Raw genomic sequence first — 22,910 nt, 5'->3', positions numbered from 1 at the left:
TGAAATAAAATGTATGGGATGTCATTGTGGATGAGGACCACGCTAAAACAACAAATCCTCAACAACTCAAGATATGGAAGCAACACAACTCAAGACCCATTTCTCTTATTGGACTTTGCCTCGCCGACACTTTGATTCATCATATCAACTCAAATCGACGGCCAAGGAGATTTGGGAGCGTCTCGAGAATCTGTTTGGTAACAAAAGCAGAGACTCCAAGGTTGTCTTGAAGCTGCAATTTTATGAGTTAAAAATGGAGAATAATGATGCTTTAAGTGTGCACACTTGGCAAAAATGCAATCTCTTGTTCAACAACTTTCTAGCTTGAAGTCTCCACTTGACGATGAGGACAAAATGGCTGTCCTCATGGAGAGTATGGAAGTAGTCTCTCATTTTGAAAACATTGTTGAAGTACTTACGCTTGCCTCGACAATATTTGATGATATGGTGACTCTTCTTCTCGAAAAAGACCGTCGGAACAAAGAATATCCGCTCTTTACATCAGGCACTAAAGAGGCTCTTGCCTCCACCAGCAAATAGAAAACCCATAAGAACATCACGTGCAAATATTCTAAGTGCAAGGGCCATATGGAAGCAAATTGCTACACAAAGAAAGCAAAAGAACAACACCAGCATCATGCCAACTTGGTTGCAACAGAGGAGATCCCAGATGATATTCCATACCTCAACCATGCACTCACTGCCCATGCACCCTCATTGAGGATGACAACCCATATGTATTTTGGTTTCTCTTATGTGAGTCAATAAAGGTCCTCTGCCTTGAGTAGTCCCTCTAAAATGATGTATATTTTTGTGGCTTTGGAGTCAATAAGGGTACCCTGCCCTAGTTAGTCCCCCAAAAAGTGATTATATTGGGTGTTTACTCTTATGGCTATGCAAGACTCCTACCCAGTTCAGAGTAAAGGAGGGTGACGAGTGATGGTCCTCACTACCGGTGGCAGTTGACTGAGAAGTCACTATCACATGGGAGGTGTTGGATAGTTGGACTTGCTCTTTTCCATATTGCGGTGGAGGGGGGATCGGTTTACTCCTTGCGTGTTGGGTCTCATGCTCTTTGCTCTAAGGGGGGATGTTGGAGAAATCATAGTCAAAGAGTGTGTTCTAGTGTGTACTAGAAACTAGTTTTATGAGTCTTTGTGTGAGAGAGTGCCATGTGGCATATTGGGAGTTATCCCATATACATTTAGTACTTGAGAGTGTGTGTGTCCACTCTAATTTTTTTTTTTGCCGAAAAAACAGTGTTGATTATATTACTTCGAAAAAACAAGATACATGGGGTCAGTTTTGCAGCTGACGGGGCTGCGTTCACAAATCGGACGCAGCCCTAAGAGGAAACAAAAAGCTCTCTCTCACGGAGGGATCAGGCGGGTGTGAATAAACAGCCAAAGAGGCGGTGAGTAGCGCCACTGAAGGCCTGAGAAGTATGCTCGAAGAAGAGGCCCTGCGTATCCCAATCTCGGAGGAAACGTCTCGGCTTCTCCCGGCCAGCCCGAGAATCCCCTTGGATCTGGTCCCACTGGCCTCTGAGCGTGTGGATAATCTCGCTCTAGATGTCGGCCATGGCCTGGGTAGTCGAAAGAGAGGTACCTCCGAGGATCTGCGCATAGCGCGAGGTCCAAATGTGCCATCCGACGATGCTGCTAATGATCTCCCAGACTGGCTGCCTCACCTGAGATCTTGTGTCCGCCTCTGCCAAGTGCTGTGGGATGCCCTCAAGCGGCCCCCAAGTCCCCTGTGTGATAAGGAACATAAGGTCCTGCGGGCCTGCCTCGAACAGCTGGTGATAGCCAGATGTGGTGCAGCACCAGCAGAACGCGCCCCAACAAGTGATCAAACCTAACTCCGGTGCTGCGCGAGTAAGGATCCCGAAGGCCCACCTCCACACGTCCTAGGCGCGAGTGCAGCTCCACAAGCAGTGCTTTGGTGACTCCTCGTCCTCATGACAAATCTGACAAAGTCCATCCTGACCAATCTGCCGCAACCAGCTCCCCACTGGAAGACCCTTGTGGGCAAGTAGCCAAAGGAAGTAGGAAATCTTCCGCGGCCGCCAGCTCTCCCATAAGGCCTTCTAGAAGGCCTGCAAAAATAGCCTGGAAATACCTTGAGAATACCAACTGGGCGGCTAGGTGGGCGGTCTGCTCTGCATCCTCCCGAGAACGCTCCTGCCCAGTTTCGTGCTGTAAGCGAAGAAAGGGGTCAACCCCTGGTCTGCCACAACCTCTGGCCATCTCCACTCTCCTAGGTCCCAATCAAGCTCTGACAGGGCCTCCCCCTCCCAAAGCTAGAGGCGCCATGACTGCAGCTGATCCTGCTCTATACTAGGATCGATCCGCCAAACCTTCCCCACAAGGCCTACGACACAGACCCTCTGCCACGAGAGAAGGGGGTCGATGAGCGCACCCTCTCTCCTGAGTCGGTCGTCCCTCAAAATGGAGAAGAAGGAGACAGAGGTGTCGTCCAGCCGGCCTGCAACAACCAGTGGGATGCCACGAGGGGTGAACTATCCAAGCCAACGGGCATCACCAGGCATGAGGATCTGAAGCTCGGGTGGAACCAACCAACCGGCAAGAATCGTTCCATCTATCTCTGTGCGCCTCGCCTGAGCTCCACGGACACCTCCGGCTGCGACCGCTAGAGCAACGGTCCCCAAGTGTCTGTAAGTGTCCCTCCAAACTCGAAGGGATCGGGTAGGCCCCCGCATCCAGCCGTCCCATGAGATATGCGACCTCTCCCCCAGCTGAAGGCCCAAGGCATCTCTGACCAGATCGTTCCAGATGAGCGGCTGGCGGTCGATCTCCTCCTGACTGCTAGGAGGCGACTGTAGGAGATTGAGACGGAGTCGCCTCCAAACCGTGAGCAGGCTACGAATGAGCGGGGAGCGGGGGCGGGTAAGCGGTGCAGAGGTGAAGATCCATCTGAGGGATGGTAGTCACTCTCCTCCTCGGCACGGGGTACAAGAACTGATCCCCTGCTGAAGTAACATCTTCCACGTTTGCCCCCCCGGGGTCAAACCGCGGATAACTAACTTGCCCAGTAGGGCCTGACTCTGAAGCTGAGGATCAATGACCCCCAAGCCACCCTCAGCCTGCGGAAGAATGACTGTCTACCAGGCTACCCTGGCTCTGGTATCTCTGAGACCATCCCCCCCCGACCACAGGAAATTCCGGACCATCCTCTTGAGCTGTGCCACGCAGGATCTCGAGAAGCACCAACAAGAGACCACATACCAGGCCGTGGCCAGGAGAACCTGGTTGACTACAAGAGCACGACCTGCAAGAGAGAGCTTAGCAGTGCTCCAAAAAGCCAGCTTCCGTCGTATGGAATCTAGCACCGGGAGAAACTGCTGAGCTGACGTGATGTCCAGGCCGACCTGAAAGCCGAGATATCTAGTAGTCTGCCCCCGCGGGATCCATCTGAAACCCAAAAACCTCCCCCACTGTGAGCAAGCCCCAGGGTTTGTGAGAAAACCAACTGATTTGTTCCAGTTGATTTTCGCACCGGCTGCCGAACAGAAGACCTCTAAGGCTAGCCTCACCCTCTCTAGCATCATCTCATCATCCTAAACATACAGCGCTGTGTCATCTGCATACTCCGAGTCGAGGAGCTCCGTGTCCTCCCTGATGGGAAGGCGAACACCCCGGATCCTTGTCGATCTCGCTCGAAGATAGTATGTCATTGCCTCGGCGAAGAAGAGAAACAGGTAAGGAGCGAGTGGGCAACCCTGACGCACTGATCTCTCCAATCGAAATCGCTCTCCCATCCTGCCGCCGATGATGACCCTGCTGGAAGCTGTCCTGTATAACGCTGAGATACCCTAAATCCATCCCACTGGGAATCCAAGTCTCTCCAAAGTACCCTCCAGGAAGGACTAGTCCACTCGATCGTAGGCCTTCTCAAAGTCGAGAAGTAGGATGGCAAGGTGCGACCCGCTGTGCTGAGCCCACTCCGTCGCCTCTGAGAAGGTGAAGACATTATCCAGGATACTGCGATCCTGGACAAAGCCTGTCTAAGTGTCATGAATGAGGTCAGGAAGTAGTGGCCGAACTCTGGCGCTGATCATCTTGGCAAGGATTTTATAGGCAGTGGTGAGGAGAGTGATCGGGCGCCACTGACGGATCTCCTGTCGATCTCCCCCTTTCGGGATGAGGCAGATCAATCCCGAGGATAGGCTCGCTGGCATATGTCCGCTGCTGAAAATCCTCTGGAGGGCTGCTAGGAGGGGCTGATGGATCTGATCCCAGAAAGAGGTGAAGAAAGCTCTAGAAAGCCCATCCTCACCAGGGCATTTCTGCCCATCGATGGCCATCAAGGCCTCCTGCATCTCGACAGTGGTGAACGGTGCCATCAGTGTCATCTGCATGCTGGGCTGAACAAGGGCCGGGATGTGCCTCCACACCTCCTCGCGGGAGCGTCTAGTGCGGGGGGCAAGCTGCTCCTGCTGGAAAAGAGTCCTATAGAAGTCGGTAGCCAACCCCAAGACCTCCTCCTGATCGGTAATGATGTGACCCTCTGCTGTCCTAAGACTCCGGAGCTGGTCACCTGCTGCCCTCTGGCCATGCGTCCTGAAGAACTCTTTGCTCATCCGGTCGCCCTTCCGAGCCCAGTAAGAGAGGGAGGCGTGATAAGAAAACTCTGAGCGACGCTGGAGAGTCTCCTCAAGAAGGGCTCTGGCACGAAGGGCCTGGATCCGAAGCTCCTCCGAACCCGGAGCTGCCTGCTGGAGCCGCTGAATGGAGGCGAGGTCCCTACGAAGAGCTCTCTCTCTGCCCCACCACTCCTGGCGAACGTGAAGGGCTGCGAGCTGGAAAATCTGGCTGGACTCCTGCAGAGCCTGCGCCACCGACTCTACCAGATCCACGCACTCGCCCCAATCTCTGTCCCAAAGGCTACCGATACTACTGCGCACCTCCTCCCTAGAGAAGATGGAATCAGGAATCCTGCACGAACGGGGAGGAAGGGACCGAGCTGCTGAGTCTAGTGACAAGAGCACTGGCGCGTGGTCGGAGAGCGTCATCCCTGGCACTACACCCACCTGACCACCTCTGCTGATGGCCCAATCACTGACATAAAATCTGTCCAATCTCTCCAGGAGTCTGCCCCCTTCCCTGCAGAAACCCCACGAGAAGTCCAAGCTCCCGTGCCATTGGCGGAAGGACGGGTCTCTCCAGCTGTCCCTACCTCCTGTCGCGAAGAGAAAGGAGTCCCAAGCGGACAGCTCTACCTGAGCTATACCTATAAACTCTGGTCCTCTGTCCTGCTGGTCCTCCAAAGTCTCCAGATTGTTGAAGTCGCCTCCAACAATCCACAAATCCATGTGTGGGAGAATCTCTGTGAGTGTCCTCCAGAAGGTGGCTCTGCGTCGGAGGTCTGTGGGTGCATAGATGTTGAGGATTCCTATTTTGGAACCCTCCAACTCTAGGCCAACCCAAAGTGCATGGCGTGGGATCAACGTACCGTGGCCAAAAACTCCCTGGGCAATCGACTCGCAAACGGAAGTGCAGACACCGCCACTCCTCCCTTGTGCACCGATCGAGGGCTCCCAATAAGTGTAAGAGCGTCCAGGGAGTATCTTCCCACAGCTACGGGTATGAGCCACTGAAAGCTTATGCTCCTGGAGCAGGAGTATATCCAAGCGACCAATCACTGCTGGTTGAAGTTCCTGTCTCAAGATGAGCTTCCTAGGACCACGGGTGCCAGAAGAATGAAACCCGTTCACGTTCCAGGAGACAAGGTGTAAGCTCATGATGAGGACTGGTAGGCTGCGAACAACTGTCTGCTCGCGGCCGAGGTCGGTGAAGAGACTGGTAGCTCGAAATGAAGGCGCTGACGCTTCTGTGAGGGTTTGGAGGGAGAGGCGGGGTCATCCTGCCCGTTCTTCAAAACTTTTAGCAAAGGCGTGAGGCCTTTGGTGCCATGGACAAACGCTTTCTCGAGCCAACTCGAGATCTCTGAGGTAGGCATCCCGTAGAAGGCGCGAAGTTTCTGTGGTGTCCAGGCTCTGACATCCTGGGGGAGGAGCCACGACAGAGGGGGCCTGAGGATCACAATCAATCTGAAACGCTTGGCGGCGCATCGCCATCGCAGGCGCACGTCACCCTCGGACCATTGGGTCTCGAGAAGCTGTCCACCCGTCGGGCCTATCCAGGAGCAAATCTGAGCGTGCGTCTGCTCTCTGAGAGCCTCCCAGACCGAGTCGTCTGTTCAAATCTCGGTACTGTCGCTGAGAAAAGTGAAAGCAAAGCTGTGGCCTGGCTGTCCTGTGACTACCATGCTTTGAGTAATGCTGCCAGCATCTGTCACAATCTCAATCACTGCGGGGAGAGATGCAGGATCTGCCACAGCCACACGGACTCTGGGAGCTCGAGCCGCAGCAACCGCGTCGACAAAAGTGTCATGCATCACCCAGCGAAAGTGGGAACCCAGGTCCCTGACTATCGGCCGCAACTCAGCAGCAAGGCCTGGAAATACTAGCGTCACTGGGTGGCGAGGTATGCGGAAACGAGCATCAAAGTCCGCTGCGCTGAATCCTTGGTACCAAGGGACTATCATGATGATCTTTCCATCCACAGATGTGGGGGAACCGGCAATCAGGTTGCTTGCAGCTTTCGCAGTGGAGAGTTTAAGCCAGAAGATGCCCCTTCCCATAAGGGCCACCTCCTCGATGTGGCTATCCTCTAGCATAAGAGTGGATTGAAGCCAATCCCTGATGGCTGGTTTGGAGGGAGAGTGTCCAATGACTCTGCCATAGACTGAAGTGTGGGCAAAGTCATTGGCAACCTGCTGAACCCGAGACGACTGTTGCTCTGTCAAGATCACGCGGTAGGCTTCTGGAGAGGGGGGTCCAGATGGGCCTCCGGTTCCGGGCAGGGAGCCGCCATACCGCCAAGACTGATTGCGAGACCTTCGATGAGGAAGAGGCTGCCACCAAAAGGGGGAGGGGGCTAGATGAGGGATGGAGCCTGGGTGTGGAAGAGGAAACGGCGAGGCGAGGCGACGGCGAAACGGTGGCGAGGCGGGGCTGCGGGGGGTAATGGCGAGGCGAGGCGGGGCGGAGGAGGAGGTGAGGCGGGACGCGGCGGGCGGGCTGTGGCGGGCGAGGTGAGAAGGAAGAGGAGAAGGCAGGGCGAGGCGGAAGAAGAGGGGGGGGCGATGGCGAGGCGGCGGGTATAGGACGGAGGCGAAGGCGCGGGCGTGGCAAGGGCGAGGGCGAAGGCGAAGGCGAGGGCGAAGTGCGAAGGCGGAGGCGAGGGCGTGGCGAGGTGAAGGGCGAGGCGACGGCGAGGCTGGACGGAAGTGAAGGCGGTGGCGAGGCGATGCGACGGGCGAGGGGCGCGAGGCGAGGCGGAAAGGAGGTAGGGAGGTAGAGGCTATGGCGAGGGGGGAGGGGCTCGCAGGAGCAGCATAACGTTGTAGAACAAGGAACAGAGTCGACTTTTATCCAGTGCTTACTTGTGTGTCCACTCTATATGAGTGTCGTACCTTCACTTGCCACATCAATCAACTCAGTGGAGCTTTTGGTCATGTAAGTGATTTCATTTTGGTTCTTGTCTTTCCTTCCATTTCATTTCATTTCGAGTTCAAGTTCTGCTTCCTTCCTTCTAGCTACCTTGCTTCCTTCTTCCAGTTTCTTCAATAGCGTGCTTCTCCATTCATTTGTTATCCTTTCCTTTCCTTCGTCTATCGATCGATCAATTGCATTCTTTCACTAGGGTGTAGAGAAATTTGAGCATTGTATGCATGTGGATGGAAGGCTGCTTTCAACGAAGATGCAGCAGAGGTGGCAGGCGATGACTCTGCTCACGGTTGGCAAAAGTACAGCGTGTGTAGGCGGGTACCAGACAAGGTTATAGGTGCATGTAGAATTTCATCAGTGTGGGCTGTGTGTAATTCTAGTAGTGTTTCAGAGTTAGTTTTGGGGGCTGCTCTGACAAAAAAATTTGAGAGATCTGGGAGGGGCTTTTGATGCAAATCAGTGCCCAAGGGTGTGGGCGATGTACTGGACTGTTGTGACATGCAGGCGTTGGATGAGAAATGGGTATTGCATGGTCGGTAGAACATCAGAAAGTTGCTGTATTTGATTGGTTATAGGACTGTCTGAGGTGGTTTGACTTAGTTTTCAAGTAGTGTGCAGATGATGAAAGGATGCATGTGTGGGATGATGGAAATACTACATAGTGGACATGCTTTGAAGATAATTTGAGGTTCAGTTGGTGTCTGCTGAGTGGCAGTTCGTGGTTTGCCTTTGATGGATTTGCCAGTTTATTGTGGATCCAGGGGGAGGACCCTGAGGTATATTTATAGATTTTTCGACATGCATGTGATTCATACAGGTGGCCCGAGACAAAATGGACTGATATCTTGAGTGATTTTTCTTGAGGGTAGGGCCTATGAGAGTCAAGAGCAGTTGGGTTGCCTTGTCAAATGCTTTGGTTGAGCAATTCAAGGTACAAGAGTCTTCGTTAACTATATTTGGCAGACTGGGAATGTTAAGCAGGATGAGGAACATGAGGAAATGGCACATGTGACAATTGGCAGTGGTGAAGGCTGGCTGGAACAAGAGAATCCGTTGAGGGATGCGAAGAAGAATGTTGAAGATATCATAGACACCGAGGAGGATAGGACAAGATCCTGCACTTACCCAATACCTGGGGATATGCAAGAAATAGGGGACATTTTAGGGAACAAATATTCAGATGCATGTTTTCAGTATCAGGATGTGTATGATGGTGGATTGAATGGCTTGTTTGATGGTGAGGATGATGCTTGCATTGGTGAGTCCAAGAGTCAGAGATCCACTGCAGATGAGAGGCTAGAGGAGCCTTGCGGGTACCTGCAGGTAGGGATGTTCTATGAATTGGATAACTATGATGCGGTGTTGAGGAGTTCCATTGTAGTTACAAACCATGAATTGTATCAAGTAGCAGAAAATTTTGGTATGCATTCGGATATGCCTTTATGTGATGAGGATATGCTGATAAATGTGCAAGCTAGAGTTCATGAGGTGCAGGATGTTGTTCGGTGTTTCTTGCTTGAGGATTGTGAGTTGGATGTGCAGATTGCTAGTGCCTTTGAGGCATGCTTATTTGCAGATTTGTCTTGCCTTTGTGTCTATGAAGGGGATGATGCCTGGAACCACTATTTGGATGAGATGATAATGGTGGTGGAGGATCGGGGCTTTGGTGAGCCTCTTTTGTAGCAGAGCAATGTCTCGTCGTCCTTTGAATGACTCCAAGAAGTTCCATAGCTTTGGCCACAAGGTTTCATTATAGTTCCAAACCGTGCAGGTCAGGGCCTCAGTCCTCCGAGTCTCATAGACAACACTCCCTAGGTGGGTGTGTCAACAAGCATCTGTCATCAATAGTCATCACTCCCATACCATGGCCCACTTTCCCTCCTCCTTTAATAGGTGGCTTTAATTGCTGTAAGAGGATCCGTCCCTCCTCTACCTAAGGATGGCTTGTGGGTCACTATGAAGAGCTGCACGCTTATGTAGTGCCGCTAGTTGAGCTGAGATCTTTCTAAATCATATCACTAGAGGCTGGTCTTTGGTGGGGTGGTGCCACTCCATCATCTCAGATTCCTCCTTCCCACCTATAGGCATCCTTTGGGGGATGTCAAGTTGTTTCTTGATTGATTTACATCATTCTTGTCCCCCTAGTCCATGTCAAGCTAAGCTAGATTTGTTATATGATTATTGTCAATAGCAGTCGCAATTGCAACAACAAGATAGCGAACTTCTATTCTTTACACAAATAGAAGATGCTACAATGGTTGATTGTGTTTAAGAAAATGCAACTTATTCTGGTATGTGCAACTAATACTTTTGAAAAGTACAAATCATGCAGGCAGCACGAGACCTAAAGTTTCTCAGTTTGAGCATGGTTTCTTGCGTTGTTGGCAGTTCAGCTTTACTGCTGGTATTCTATCCGTTCTTCTCCTGTTTTTGAATGATACGTCTAGTTGCAAATCATGTAAGTTTCTGACATAGTTTTGAAATTGCAATATAGGTATTTAAGGAAATGGGTTTTGGGCTTCAAAGTTTCTGGTGGACTATCACTCTCTTCCAGTCGGTGTGTATCTATACTTTCATATGTGCATGAAAATTCATACAAGAGTTAGTGGTCTATGAATGCCATTGGATGGATATGGTTTGGAGAAAGAAGGGACCTAACTAAGCGTGCGTGTGGTTCTTTTGTCAGATGCGCTTCTTTATGGCTTTTGGTCGTCTAACCTCTGGAAAGAGCGTATTGAAAGATCCAGAGTTTTCTGCAGAACAGAATTTTCCACATGCAAAATTGGTTTGACTGTATCCTCATATACCTGATTTGGCTACAACATCCTTTTTGTATTATGGTCTGAACATGCATGTCCACCATGATTTAAACATCCATATCTACAAGCCTGCTATATGCAGAGTTGTGTGCAGATATCCGTTTATGCTTTCGATTGGTGGGACATAATCCAATTTTGTAGTTTTTCCTAGCTATCAAAATGTTGGGCAGAGAGCGGGATGACGGGCGACTTTTTGTAGTGCATGAGCAGGGGGTTCGTTCAAAACCATGTGAGTGAGCATGGCACTACGGTGAAGCACTTGCGTGAGTATTGGGAGGGCGCTGTTGTGGAGGAAGCTTCCGTGCAAGTTCCGATGTCAGAGTGCCTTGGAGGGGACGGCTACACTGGCAAACACAAACGAGCGACCAAACAGTTCTGGCATCCGAGACACAATGTATCAAGAAGAATCTTCCCCTAGGGACCGCCGTCCCGCATAGGCTAACACATTCATATTCCAGCAAGTGAGTGATCTCTTCCTCGACGGAACTTGACGAGTAAGGAACGAGTAGAATCCATCCTTAGCCAACTTACACAGCTCATGCTTAACCATTTCGATTGCTTGCAAAATCGACCGGGCCTCTTCATCAGAAATGTTAGCAAATCCTCCCGAAAACCATCTGCCCACTATGTTCGCGTATGGAAGATAACTTCACATGCACCCTTCTCCTTCATTTCCCTTCTCTATAGATGTATTCCTTGGGTCACGTTTCCCAATTTGTTCTTGTGGCTTGGTGACTCTTTGGAGCACATCTTGCATGTGGGTTAGGCTAAGTGGTTCTCATCCCTTGGTCTTCGTGCAGTGTGTTTGCGGTCAAAAGGGCGTGGATCTTGTGCTATCGAGGCTCAGGAGATCTCAAATTACATGGAGGTCAAGGTTTCAGATAACTGAGTACACTACAAGCAAGTTAGGTTCGGAGCCTTCCTCGACACCTATTATGATGTTTGGGAAAATCTTCATGAGACTCGCATTGATGCCTTCCAAAAGAGACCCACATTTCATAGAGTCTCTACAAGGTCAAGTTTGATTGTCTCCCAAAATGCTAAGAACAATTATGTGGTGAGTCCATCTGGCCTGGGGACCTTATTCTTTTCCATGGCCGTCAGGGCTTCCAAAGTTTCTTCTTAGAGAAGGGTCTCAACAGCCTTGCCTATTGAGCTTAACAAGTTCTGCAGTCAACAAAGGATATGACTTCTTGAAGCTTATCCTCCCATTCTCAATTAGCTACTGCAGGGGCACCAACAATTTCTCTAATTGGATGAGTTACCCTTTGGTCCCATAATTCAATAGCACTTTCATGTGCTAATCTGACTATATATGCGTATTCAGATGGGTTGGTTTTTAGTTTTAGCCTCTTCATAAGCTTGGGGTTAGTTACATTGTGTGTTAATGCTGAGATAGATAACATAATGGCATCATGGTTGGCTACTTGCTCTTTCAACTTAATTACCTTCTTTCACAATGACATTATGGTTGGCTACTTGCCATTTCATCTTAATTAACTACGTTTCATTAAAAGCTCTGTACCCCATTGATGTGGCTTAGATAATATTTTATCAGATGTACTATTTACTATCTCAGCAACAAACACACACAACAACACAAGTACTAACCTCTAAGAAGATCCCACTAGTTGTAGTTGCACATCTGATGATTGATCATCTTTGGGACATCTTCCATGCCACATTTTGAGACTATCACCTTAGCCATTTCGCACTCCTTATTATGTGGACAATCCTTCCATTGATGAGGCTAAAGGCATCCAAAGCATAGGAGCTCTCTTCTCACCTTTTCTTTCTGTTCTCAGGTTGAAGAGGATTTTGACCAAGCTTGGGTTGCCATTGGAGTTACTTTGTTTTCCCTCCAAGTGTGGTACGTGGTTTTCTTACTTGGCTTGGCCATTGGGCTATGGTATACCAGAATTTCTAACCCACCTCCTTTGAAACCCACTTTTCGTCTGGCACCTATACTGAGCCCCTACCTGCATAAACTGACTCGGTTGGCTTCTAACATCCTCATAGTTCAGGGCTATAATGTTGCCTACTTACCTTGGCCACTGGGCTGTGGAGCACTAGACTATTCGTGCCTACATAAAGCCACTCGGTTTGCTTCTAACATCCTCATAGTTCCGGCCTAGCTATTGCCTCATCTAATGCGTTTGCATACTTAGCCTGAACTTCCATCTTAATGTCTTTCAATCCAAAGATATAGCCTAATCTTATCAATGTACTCGGCTACTAATTCATTCTTTTGACAAAAATACATTTACTCATCCCAAGCTCGGGACAGGGAGGAAATTCCCTTTGAACCCTTCCTAGGTAGTGGGTGCTACTTCATTTCTTTGTTGTTTTATACGCCACCCATCTACCGCCTTAGTAAACATGTGTGTAGCCTCGTGTAATTTTCTATCTTTAATTCACCTTTTCTATCCCTTCGTGGGATACAATTTATTTTAGTTGTCCCTAGGCTCATTTCACAATTTGATGCACCAAGGCCTTTGGCCTTAGATCTATCTAGTCACTGCCATCACGCTGACAGATGACCTTTGCATTATAACCATTTTTACCATATACATAAATAACAACACAAAATACTAAATAAATTTATGTCCTTCAAAGGATAATGCCAATTGACCCTTGCAAGGTCATGCTATCTTGGCTAAAGCATGGTAATATCATATGCTCGTCCTCATCCTTCTCTTGGAAGGTATCTATTTCTTGTTCAATACCATAGGATTGCCCTCATCTTTCATCTAGACAGCTACAAAACGACGTCACCCCAAATTTGAGCCACTATGGAGTCATAATTGTATCTCTTCTAGATACCATGAACTTTTTGTATGAGAGTATACTAGATAATCCTAGATAGTGATGACATGATCCTTTAGACCAAGAGCAAAGCACTGTAAGAACATATCAATCAAATGAACTAACATAAAATCTCTTCATCATGACTCAAAGCTTAGGAAGGGCCATGGGCATGACTTAGCTCTCACAAGATTAGTAAGATCATCAATATGCTAGCCCATCTCGCACTTCTACATGCCATAATGCCTTGTTGAGTAAACCTTATGTTTAGGCCCCAAGATACATAAAAGATGCAAGAGACAAAGAGAGCTAAAAGTCTACATATCTTTCTAAAATTTAGTCATCCCATGGATATTCCTATCACGCCACTTGGTAAGTTATTTTCACCCCATAATCTCCAATCCATGCTCTATTAGCACCATATGAGACAAAAAAGAAAAAGCAACTGGGACTCCTTAGGATGCCCACTCACTCCAATTGACCATATTTTTGTTGAATATTTATTTCCAAAGGCATAGTTCTTCCAATGACATGATTTCAAGGTACTCTCTCAAGTGCTTTAAAAGGTGGCATCTAGTGCTCATCAATGCTCTTACTTAACCACCACCTTGCTTCCTCATGGGGGGGCTACACTAATTAAAAGTGCATATAGCATGTGTGAGAAAGCATTATATAAACTACACCTTTATTTGAAAATTCACATGTTTTAACATATTTTTATACATTCACATAAATTACTCATATTCAATGAGTCTTTGTCTGATCCCTTGAGGGATATGTATGCCATGTAAGTCATTAAAAAACCACATTCTCTACTTAAACCTTCAATGTTCAATATTGAAGAGTGACCTCCTTGAGTTTGTTTTTGTTTATCATAGAGGGATGCCTCATGTAGATAAATAAAAACTATTGAATTAAGTAAGTCTTGGATGGGCTATGGGTGGTGTCAATCCCTTTGGCCTCCAATACAAAGGGGCTAGTTGTTAACTTTTATATTCCTCTATGGCTCACTATAAAGAAGGGACATCTCATATTAGCGCTCAAAAAGCCAACATGGATCTTGACCATGGGTAAAACTTATGATATCAAGACTCATAAACAAGAGAAACGTCATGGTATGGAAAGTTCATGGTGGACCATGCATAAATATCTTGGGATACATGATTATGTAAGCACACATTCTTTATAAGAAATGTTAACACTAAAACTTGTGTGTACATGTGTGCTATTGAAGTCTTGTGTGGTGAGAGGATATAAACCTGCCCATCTTGTGGAAATGGTAGAGAGTCTCTATCTCTATGCATTTGAAAATTTGGTGTGTGAAAACCACAACAATAATCTTGTACGGATCTCCCTCTTGGCATGTCCATGGTAAGAACAAAATGAGAGAAGCACCAAGGCTTATAAAGATGGAGGATTACTTGGTGGAAATGCCCATAACTTCACATGGCATGGAAATGCTTTCTATTTTACACATTTTTCTTTATTGAAAACTTAAAACTCACAATATCCGATGCACATAATCAAGAATGTTTCAAAAAGTTTGTCAAAACATATGATAGGTGATTAAGCTTGAAAGTAACATGAGGACTTGACGATGATGGTTACGAGCATGAAAACCCCAACATGTTACATGCATTCTTTAAAGGATTTGTTTACCTTCGATGGAAAACCTTATTAGTCTAAAGTCACACAAATGGTACCTGATGCTACAAGTAATTGCAATTTGCAACCCCAACATGGTACATGCATGAAAACCCCAACATGGTTCATGCATTCTTTAAAGGATTTGTTTACCTTGGATGGAAAAACTAATTGGTCTAAAGTCACACAAGGGGTACAAGATGTTACAAGTAATTGCAATTTGCCTTTGATTTATGTACATGATGATTTACATGTCAATTATATTAATTGTACCCATATACTTTGCATGTGCTACTGATACATGAATAAGCTATGATCGTTTGTGAGGTATGTAGAAAAAAAATTACATTGATTTGCATTTCATTTCTTTCATGAAAACCCCAACGTGTTACATGCATTCTTTAAAGGATTCGTTTACCTTCGATGGAAAAACTTATTAGTCTAAAGTCACACAAATGGTACCTGATGCTACAAGTAATTGCAATTTGCAACCCCAGCATGGTACATGCATGAAAACTTAACATGGTTCATGCATTCTTTAAAGGATTTGCTTACCTTGGATGGAAAAACTAATTAGTCTAAAGTCACACAAGGGGTACAAGATGTTACAAGTAATTGCAATTTGCCTTTGATTTATGTACGTGATGATTTACATGTCAATTATATTCATTGTACCCATATACTTTGCATGTGCTACCGATACATGAATAAGCTATGATCGTTTGTGAGGTATGTAGAAAAAAAATTACATTGAATTGCATTTCATTTCTTTCATATCGATCACGAATTGTGATGGTTCTACCAAAGGAAATTGCCAAATCATCGATTGAGTTGATGAGATTTCAAGCCATCAAAGCAGTGTAATTGATTAAGGCATTTCCAATGAGCATTTTGGATATTGGACTACAGCTTGTCATCCCCTTGGTAGAGCAATTGGCATATGCAAAAAATATGCACAGTCAGTGAATTTCTTCTTGGAATATTTTATGAAACTAGTGAAAGGGTTTGTGCTTGGTTTTGTGAGCCAAAAATCATGACCAGAAGGCAATAGGGAAGATGATTGGTTGGTGCAAGCATCAATGTTTTTTGTCTTCCCTTGGTGGATCAAGTGGCATATGGGAAAATTGTGCAAAATCAATGGATGTTCTTCTAGGAATGTTTCATGAAACTAGTGAAAGGGTTTGTGCTTAGTTTGTGAGGCAAAAGGAATGGCCAAAAGGCAACATGGAAAAGGTTGGTTGGTGCAATCATCAATGTTTTACATCATATAAGTTTTTTGTGCAATTGACTTTGGAATGATAGGGTCAATTCCGAAAATGAAAGGGGCATTGCACAAGGGAAGGGAAGCTGGTAAAAAATTCCACACAAAAAAGTAAACATGAAAGGTCATAAATTCTAAATCAACTCAATTTTATAACTTTGATAGTTTAAAAAAACAAACAAGCAAAAACAACCTTGCTTATATAATACACAACTTGGCCAACTACTTAGGGGCACACTGCCCATGGCCTACGCTGTCGTGCATAAAAACAAAGCAGCCAATATACTATTGAGGGTGAGTCAGATCATAATACAAAAGTTGGCCAAATACTTAGGGACACATCGCTCGTAGCCTCCGCTACTTCCGCGCATCATGATATTAATTTCCCTACCTCACTTGTTTAAGGCCTTAACATCCACACTCATAGTCAGAATACGCGATCGCAGCAACATACTCAGGACCACAGATGGGCTTTGAGCAGCCTCCCTCAAAGACTAACCTATTGTGACCCCCTAAATGGATAATAGCCAGCCGCTCGAATGTACGACCAAAGAGAAGCAATGGTAGAGGCAAACCCCCCCACTTCCTGCATAAGAATAGCTCTCCAATTCCATGTGCATGCAAAGGCTATCATCAACCTTCTTTCTTAATTGCCACGTCCACTGCTTCCACATCACCCTTGAGATCTAACAACCATAGAACAAATGCCATATGATCTCCACCATGCTCTTAATTTTTGCCTCCACTGCTTCCACATCACCCTCGATATCTGGTAACCATAGAACAAATGCCGTATGATCTCCACCATGCTCTGAAATGGTGGGCAGAAAGGGCTCACATTGAAGCGCTTTGCTACAATCCCCCAAACTGGTAACCAAGAGTTCAAGACTTTTCACATTTGGAATTTGGTTTCTCCCACACAACATTGCTTCCAAATACTCAGAAATTTGGATTTCCACCATTTCACACCCTTGCGCAAATTTCCTTAAGAATAAGGACAGCTATAAGCAATTTACCTTCAAGGAAACATTTGTATACGGCCTTAGCAGTGACTTTCTTCAGGGCCTTAGATCCCAAAGACTATTGGTTCACATGCCAGTATGCTAAGAGCACACAGTTGGTTGGCCAATCCAATGGGATAAGTCAAAGCACCTGCCACCAAGTGCACATCCTGCAAATATTCTCAATATGCTTACATGTTACCCCACAAGTATACCCAAGAAGTTAAGCTTTTCTTTTGAAGATCTCGATCATTATGCCGGTCAAAAAAGGCCAGATCCTTCTTATCCAATGTCCCCACTGGGCTCCACGAGAGGTTTTCACAAGGTGGCATCCCCACGAAAGCCAGCACTCCTTTCCAAGCCAAAAAAGGACCCCAACAACCCACAACAACAAGGTCCGAAACCCACAAGCTTCAATGGGAACAAGTGCATACCCCTATCATACCAGTCCAAATGCCTCCAAGTGCCCACTTTACTTCTGCTCTCTACTCCAGTACCACTTCATAACAAATACCCATGGGGCCTGGCATTCAAACAACTTAGGTAACCGATTGGTCAGCAACAATGAGGCATTGGAGAGGCCCACATCTCGGAGCCCTACACCACCTCGCAGCTCCCCAGCTTCATGGCATCCCATGCGATGTCATGCATCTTTCACCTATCACCTTCTTCAGCCCACAGAAAAGGCCTAGGCAACTTTTCAATCTCTGCCCAATGGGATTTCTTGAAGCCACATGGATGCAACACAAATAGTGGCCGGAGAGAGCACATGGTTAGTAATCAACACTATTGTGTTCTAACCCAAGCAAACTCCTTGCCAACCTTGAAGCTTTGCCTTAAACTTATCCTTGAAGCATTCAAATTTTTGCCTAAGAGAGATCCCGGACTTGAGGGAAGCACCTACATATCGAACCACTCCCTATTTAACCCACTTAACAGGAAACTCTTCATCCCAACTTCATAACCTGCTTAAATATGTACAAAGGGAAGACATTTTTTCCCAACTACAAACTAAACCCATTGCTTCAGAGTATAGAAGGAGCAAATCTCGCAACTTATACTCCTTATCATCTACAGACATGGCAATTATGTCATTTGTATAGAACTGAACATAGAACTAATTGCCAGGGGAGGTCACACCCTGCATTTTCCCCTACTCTAAGCCCACTACTCTAAGCCCGTCTTGATCACACAGATTAGAGGCATCGTGCCCCAAAGCGAGCAGCAAAGGCATCAACGGTCAGACAGATCGACGAAGCTCAAATTTACCCAACACTCCCTAGTTCAAACAAAAATTAGGAGCATTCCAAAAAAGCATACTCACCATGCAGATGGACTCACCTTTGAAAGCCAATCAATCCAAAACTACAGAAAGAAATCCCAACGGACTCGATCATATATGCTTTGTCAAGATCAAAACAAAACAATATACTTTTCTATCTTTATGGCACATGCAAAATCCAAAACTATGGACGCACTAAGAATGTTCCCAAAACTCCCCCCCCCTTTTATAAAACCATTGTGCTCCTTATTGACAACAAATATAGAGAAGTCTCAAATTTTCAGTGCCAAAGCTTTTTCCAAGACCTTGTACGAGGTATTGAGCATAGTGATGGGCACCAATCCCCCACTTTACTTTTGTTTCATCTGCAAAAAAGTTGCTATTTCACCAAGAACTTCCCTTTGAAGCAGCATATCAAAGAACTGAAGGATTGTGACATTGTGCATGTCGTAGATAAAGATAAGTGGCAACCCGATTGCCCCCTCCGAATGTGGTCCATGAGGATGATAAGATGGAACACCCTTCCATAGGGGTCAAGATTTGGAAGGGTGGACAAATGTTAGCTAAAAAGGGTTGATAAGGTTGGCCATGAGGCTAGGGAGAGCCTAGATAATAAATTGGATGAGGGCTTGGTTGCTTCTTTAGCTGTGGAAGGGGAAAGTCCTGCTGAGGTACAGATCCAAGAAGGTGAGGTCGAGATCAGGGGCACATTAATGATGCAGAAGATGAGGAGCTCTCTGAAGTGAACCGTAAGAAGAGGTTTCTAGAAAAGAAGGGGTGTAGGAACAAAATGGAGATGGATTGTGAACACAAGATAGCAAGAAGTGAACACAAGTGAACTCCAACCGAAATGTTCAACCAAATGAAGTACAGGTACTTGGTACATATAGTCCAAGTACTAACACACAAATAAGACTAAATCCTAGTCTATCCTACACCACCATGTCATTGTATATCTCTACAAATCCCCCCTCAATGATATAATTGAAATACTATGGAATAATCTCAGAAGTACCTGAAGTACCTAAAGTACCATGGTTGCACAAATTCATCCACATGTGGATATAGCAACCTATGGGAGTACAAAGAAAAACAATGTGATTTTACAAACCCCCTTGACATTGTTTGAATGTCTCTGATCCCCAAGTGATGTCGATAACGTGTGAAAAGAGGCGCTGATAGGCTTTTCATGAAGATATCCACCACATTGTCCTCAGTGGAACAATATGTAAGATCAATGAAGCCATCCTAAATACAATCCCACACATAATGATAGTGATTTTCAATGTGTTTCATGCAAGCATGAAAGATAGGATTGTTGCCAATGGCGATGCAACTCTAGCTATCACAAAAGATCGGAGATGCCTCACCATCCCGAGCACGATGCAAGTGATGCAGTAGCTTCCTTAGCCACATACATTCCATAGTGGTTTCATTTGGTGCTTTATATTCATCTTCACTAGAGGAGAGAGAGACGCGGCTTTGCTTCTTACTAAGCCATGATATGCATGCGGAGCCCTATGAGAAGTAATAACCTAAAGTGGACTCATAGTCATCAATGCCCCCTAACCAATCTGAGTGTGAAAAACTACTCGGCAATAGGTCACCATCTGGTGCATAATGCAGCCCATAAGAGAGTGTACCATGTACATATCTAAGAATCCTTTTTGTTGCATTCCAATGCATGACTGTGGGACAATGCATGAGCTAACTGAGTAACCATGTGGCGTAGGCAATGTCTGGTCTAGTGGAACATAGGTAGAAAAGACTACCCACTAGCTGCCTATAGAATGTGCCATCAAACTTTTTAGCCTCATCATGCTTACTCAACTTGATTCCCTTTTCCAATGGAGCCATAGGTTTACGATTCTCCATTTTAAATTTATGCAAGAGGCCCTTAGAGTACTTATTCTGTGACATAGATATCCCCCCTTGGGTCTGCCAAAACTCAATGCAAAGACAATTGTGAAGCAACCCGCAACCCCAGATCTGTCATGTCAAATGTTAGACGGACTTCATTGCTACAATTTTCTGCAAATTACTGCCATTGAGTGTAATGTCATCCACATAGAGCACAAGAATGAAGAAATCTGAGTTTTCTTGCAAAACATAGAGATTGGGCTCCGTATGTATATTCACAAAGCCCTGGGACAACAAAAACTGATTTATCTTGTGATACCATGCACGAGGTGCTTGCTTAAGCCCATATAATGCTTTCTTCACTTTTCATACCTTGTGCTCATGTCCCTTGAAACACAAAACCTTGGGGTTGTTGCACATAGACCTCCTCTTTGAGATCCCCATTCAAAGAGGCAGTCTTAACATCCATCTGATAGACTGAATTTGCAATCACTGTAGTCATCAAGGCGAAATCGACATGCTTCAGAGTACTTTTGGTGTTGGCCCTAGTTCTCCCTAAAGTGGAGTGATCTCTAGCATCTGCAAGAGTCAACCTAGCCCATCTTGGAACTAATTTTTCACCTGTACCACTGGCTGTACCACTCGGAATAGCAGCTGGAAGTGCACCCGGAGTTGCATCCTTTGCAGGATAGTGATAGTGCTTTCCAAATCTTGGGCTATCCCTCTTTATGAGTTGGCTGCAAATTCGAAACACTCAAGGGAGAAGCACCCTCAACATGTGGCAACTCAGCTAGAGTCTAAGAGGTAGAGGAAATATCAACCGGAGAACACAAATCAATTGAAGGACCCAAATCAACATCATCCTCAAACTAAACAATATCCAAAGGTGTATCATCATATGGAGGCAAATCCTCATTAATGCCTGCATGTTATCATGCTCAGCAAATAAAGCATCCCTGCTTATGATTACTTTCCTTATGGCTAGATCATAAAGCCTGAAGCCTCTACTTTCAGTGCTATACCCCACAAAGATGCATTTAATGCTCTTATAATCAAGCTTAGCTGGTACCAAAGCATATGCAACATAACCAAATACTCTGAAATGATTCACCTTGTGCTTGTAGCCATAAAATGCCTCAAAAGGCATCCTGTCAAAATGCTTTTGTATAGCATCTATTTTGAATATATGTGGCTGTAACTATTGCCTCACTGCAAATTGCTTTTGATATCTTCTTAAATTTGAGCATACACCGTGTCATCTCCATGAGAGTCGTATTCTTCTTGGATTGTGTTGAGGTGTGTGTGGCATTGTTTTGTGATGCCTTATCCCATTCTCCTTCAAGTACCCTTCAAAGGAATTTCAGGTGTACTCTCCCCCATGTCGGAATTGAGTGTTCCAGTTCTAGAATTGGGTTGGTTCTCAACCAATGCGTTGAACTCCTTGAACCAATTGAACACTTCAGAATTGCATTTCATGAGAAAGAGCCATGAGAATTGTATTTCAAGTGTACTCTCCCCCATTGTTGGAATTGAGTGTTCCAATTCTAGAATTGGTTTGGTTCTCAACAAATGTGTTGAACTCCTTGAACCAATTGAACACTTTAGAATTGCATTTCATGAGAAAGAGCCACGTGAACCTGGAATAGTCATCAATGAATGTAACAAAGTACTAATACCCTCTATGGGTAGTTACATTCATTGTTCCACAACATCACTCTGCACAATCTGCAAAACCCTGAAAGCTCTTACTGAACCTAGGCCATCCTTTTTTAAAGGTAGGCAATGTAACTTGCCAAGTGCACACCCTTCACACACCTCTTGAGCGGGTTGCTATAATTTTGGCAAACCTTTAACCATATTATGATTATAAATGTATGACAAAGCTCTGTGATGTGCATGACCAAACTTGGCATGCCATAAATCACCAGAAGTAGCATACAAATAGCCAAAGCATGCTGATTATAGGGTTGAGCATCAAGCTTGTAAAGACCCATGCTGGCCTCATAAGTGCCTGTAGCCACAATCTCATATCCTTTCTTTGGATCCTTGATCCTGCATTGATCATCCTAAAATTCCACGACCATGTGTTGATCATAGGCAATGGATGGAACTGAAATGAGATTTTTACTCAAGTTAGGAACATATCAGACATCACGGACATACTTTTTCTTTCCTCGGACCTCAATCCAGAAGCATGCGAACATCTTGCGCTCATGTGATGGCCGGAGATGCATCCTTCGCACAAGTAGCCTATCTACCATGAACAGGTTTGATTCTTCAAACCACTCTTTCCTGTGAGTCATGTGCTTTGATGCACCACTATCTAAATACCAAGTACTTATGACAATAAATGAAGAATCATTATATGAAGCATGAGAAGCATCATATGCAACTGAATCCCCCCTGGCACCAAAACTGTCCTAAAATGCAGTAAATACAAAATCAGTTCCCTCTCTTCTTACTATGAAGATTCATTGTGGGGCTAAGAGCATATGTAACCATTGTGGCTTATAGGACATGCTAAAAGCATATGTATCATTGAAGCAACATACAGGGAACCATTCGCTGCCATTGTTGGAGTTTGCCTACATTGATAGAAAACATTACTCTAGAAGAAGTCCATTCAAGTAAAAATATGTTTATAAACTAGTGAATCCAACTATGATTGGAGTACCTCAAAACGTGCCTAGTATTGTGAACTCTA

At 45.7% G+C, this 22,910-nt stretch overlaps 1 protein-coding gene across 1 annotated transcript in view; it reads left to right on the top strand.

The window, feature by feature from the left end:
* LOC147901834 (protein DETOXIFICATION 46, chloroplastic-like) overlaps window positions 1-10,807 on the top strand; it is a 112,611-nt gene extending 101,804 nt beyond the window's left edge. The window contains exons 12-14 of the mRNA XM_087374514.1: window positions 9,867-9,938; window positions 10,029-10,091; window positions 10,221-10,807. Of these exons, the coding sequence (XP_087230640.1) occupies window positions 9,867-9,938; window positions 10,029-10,091; window positions 10,221-10,325 (240 nt within the window). The 3' untranslated portion in view covers window positions 10,326-10,807. The remainder of the gene's footprint in view (window positions 1-9,866; window positions 9,939-10,028; window positions 10,092-10,220) is intronic.
* The last annotated feature ends 12,103 nt before the right edge of the window (window positions 10,808-22,910 follow it).

Source organism: Dipteris shenzhenensis, chromosome 5 (genome assembly GCF_047967505.1).
Source record: "Dipteris shenzhenensis isolate YYH24624 ecotype China chromosome 5, Dip_SZ_1.0, whole genome shotgun sequence".
Lineage (NCBI taxonomy): Eukaryota > Viridiplantae > Streptophyta > Polypodiopsida > Gleicheniales > Dipteridaceae > Dipteris > Dipteris shenzhenensis.
Note: the sequence above shows the minus strand (reverse complement) of the source record. Positions and strands in the feature narration are given on the sequence as shown.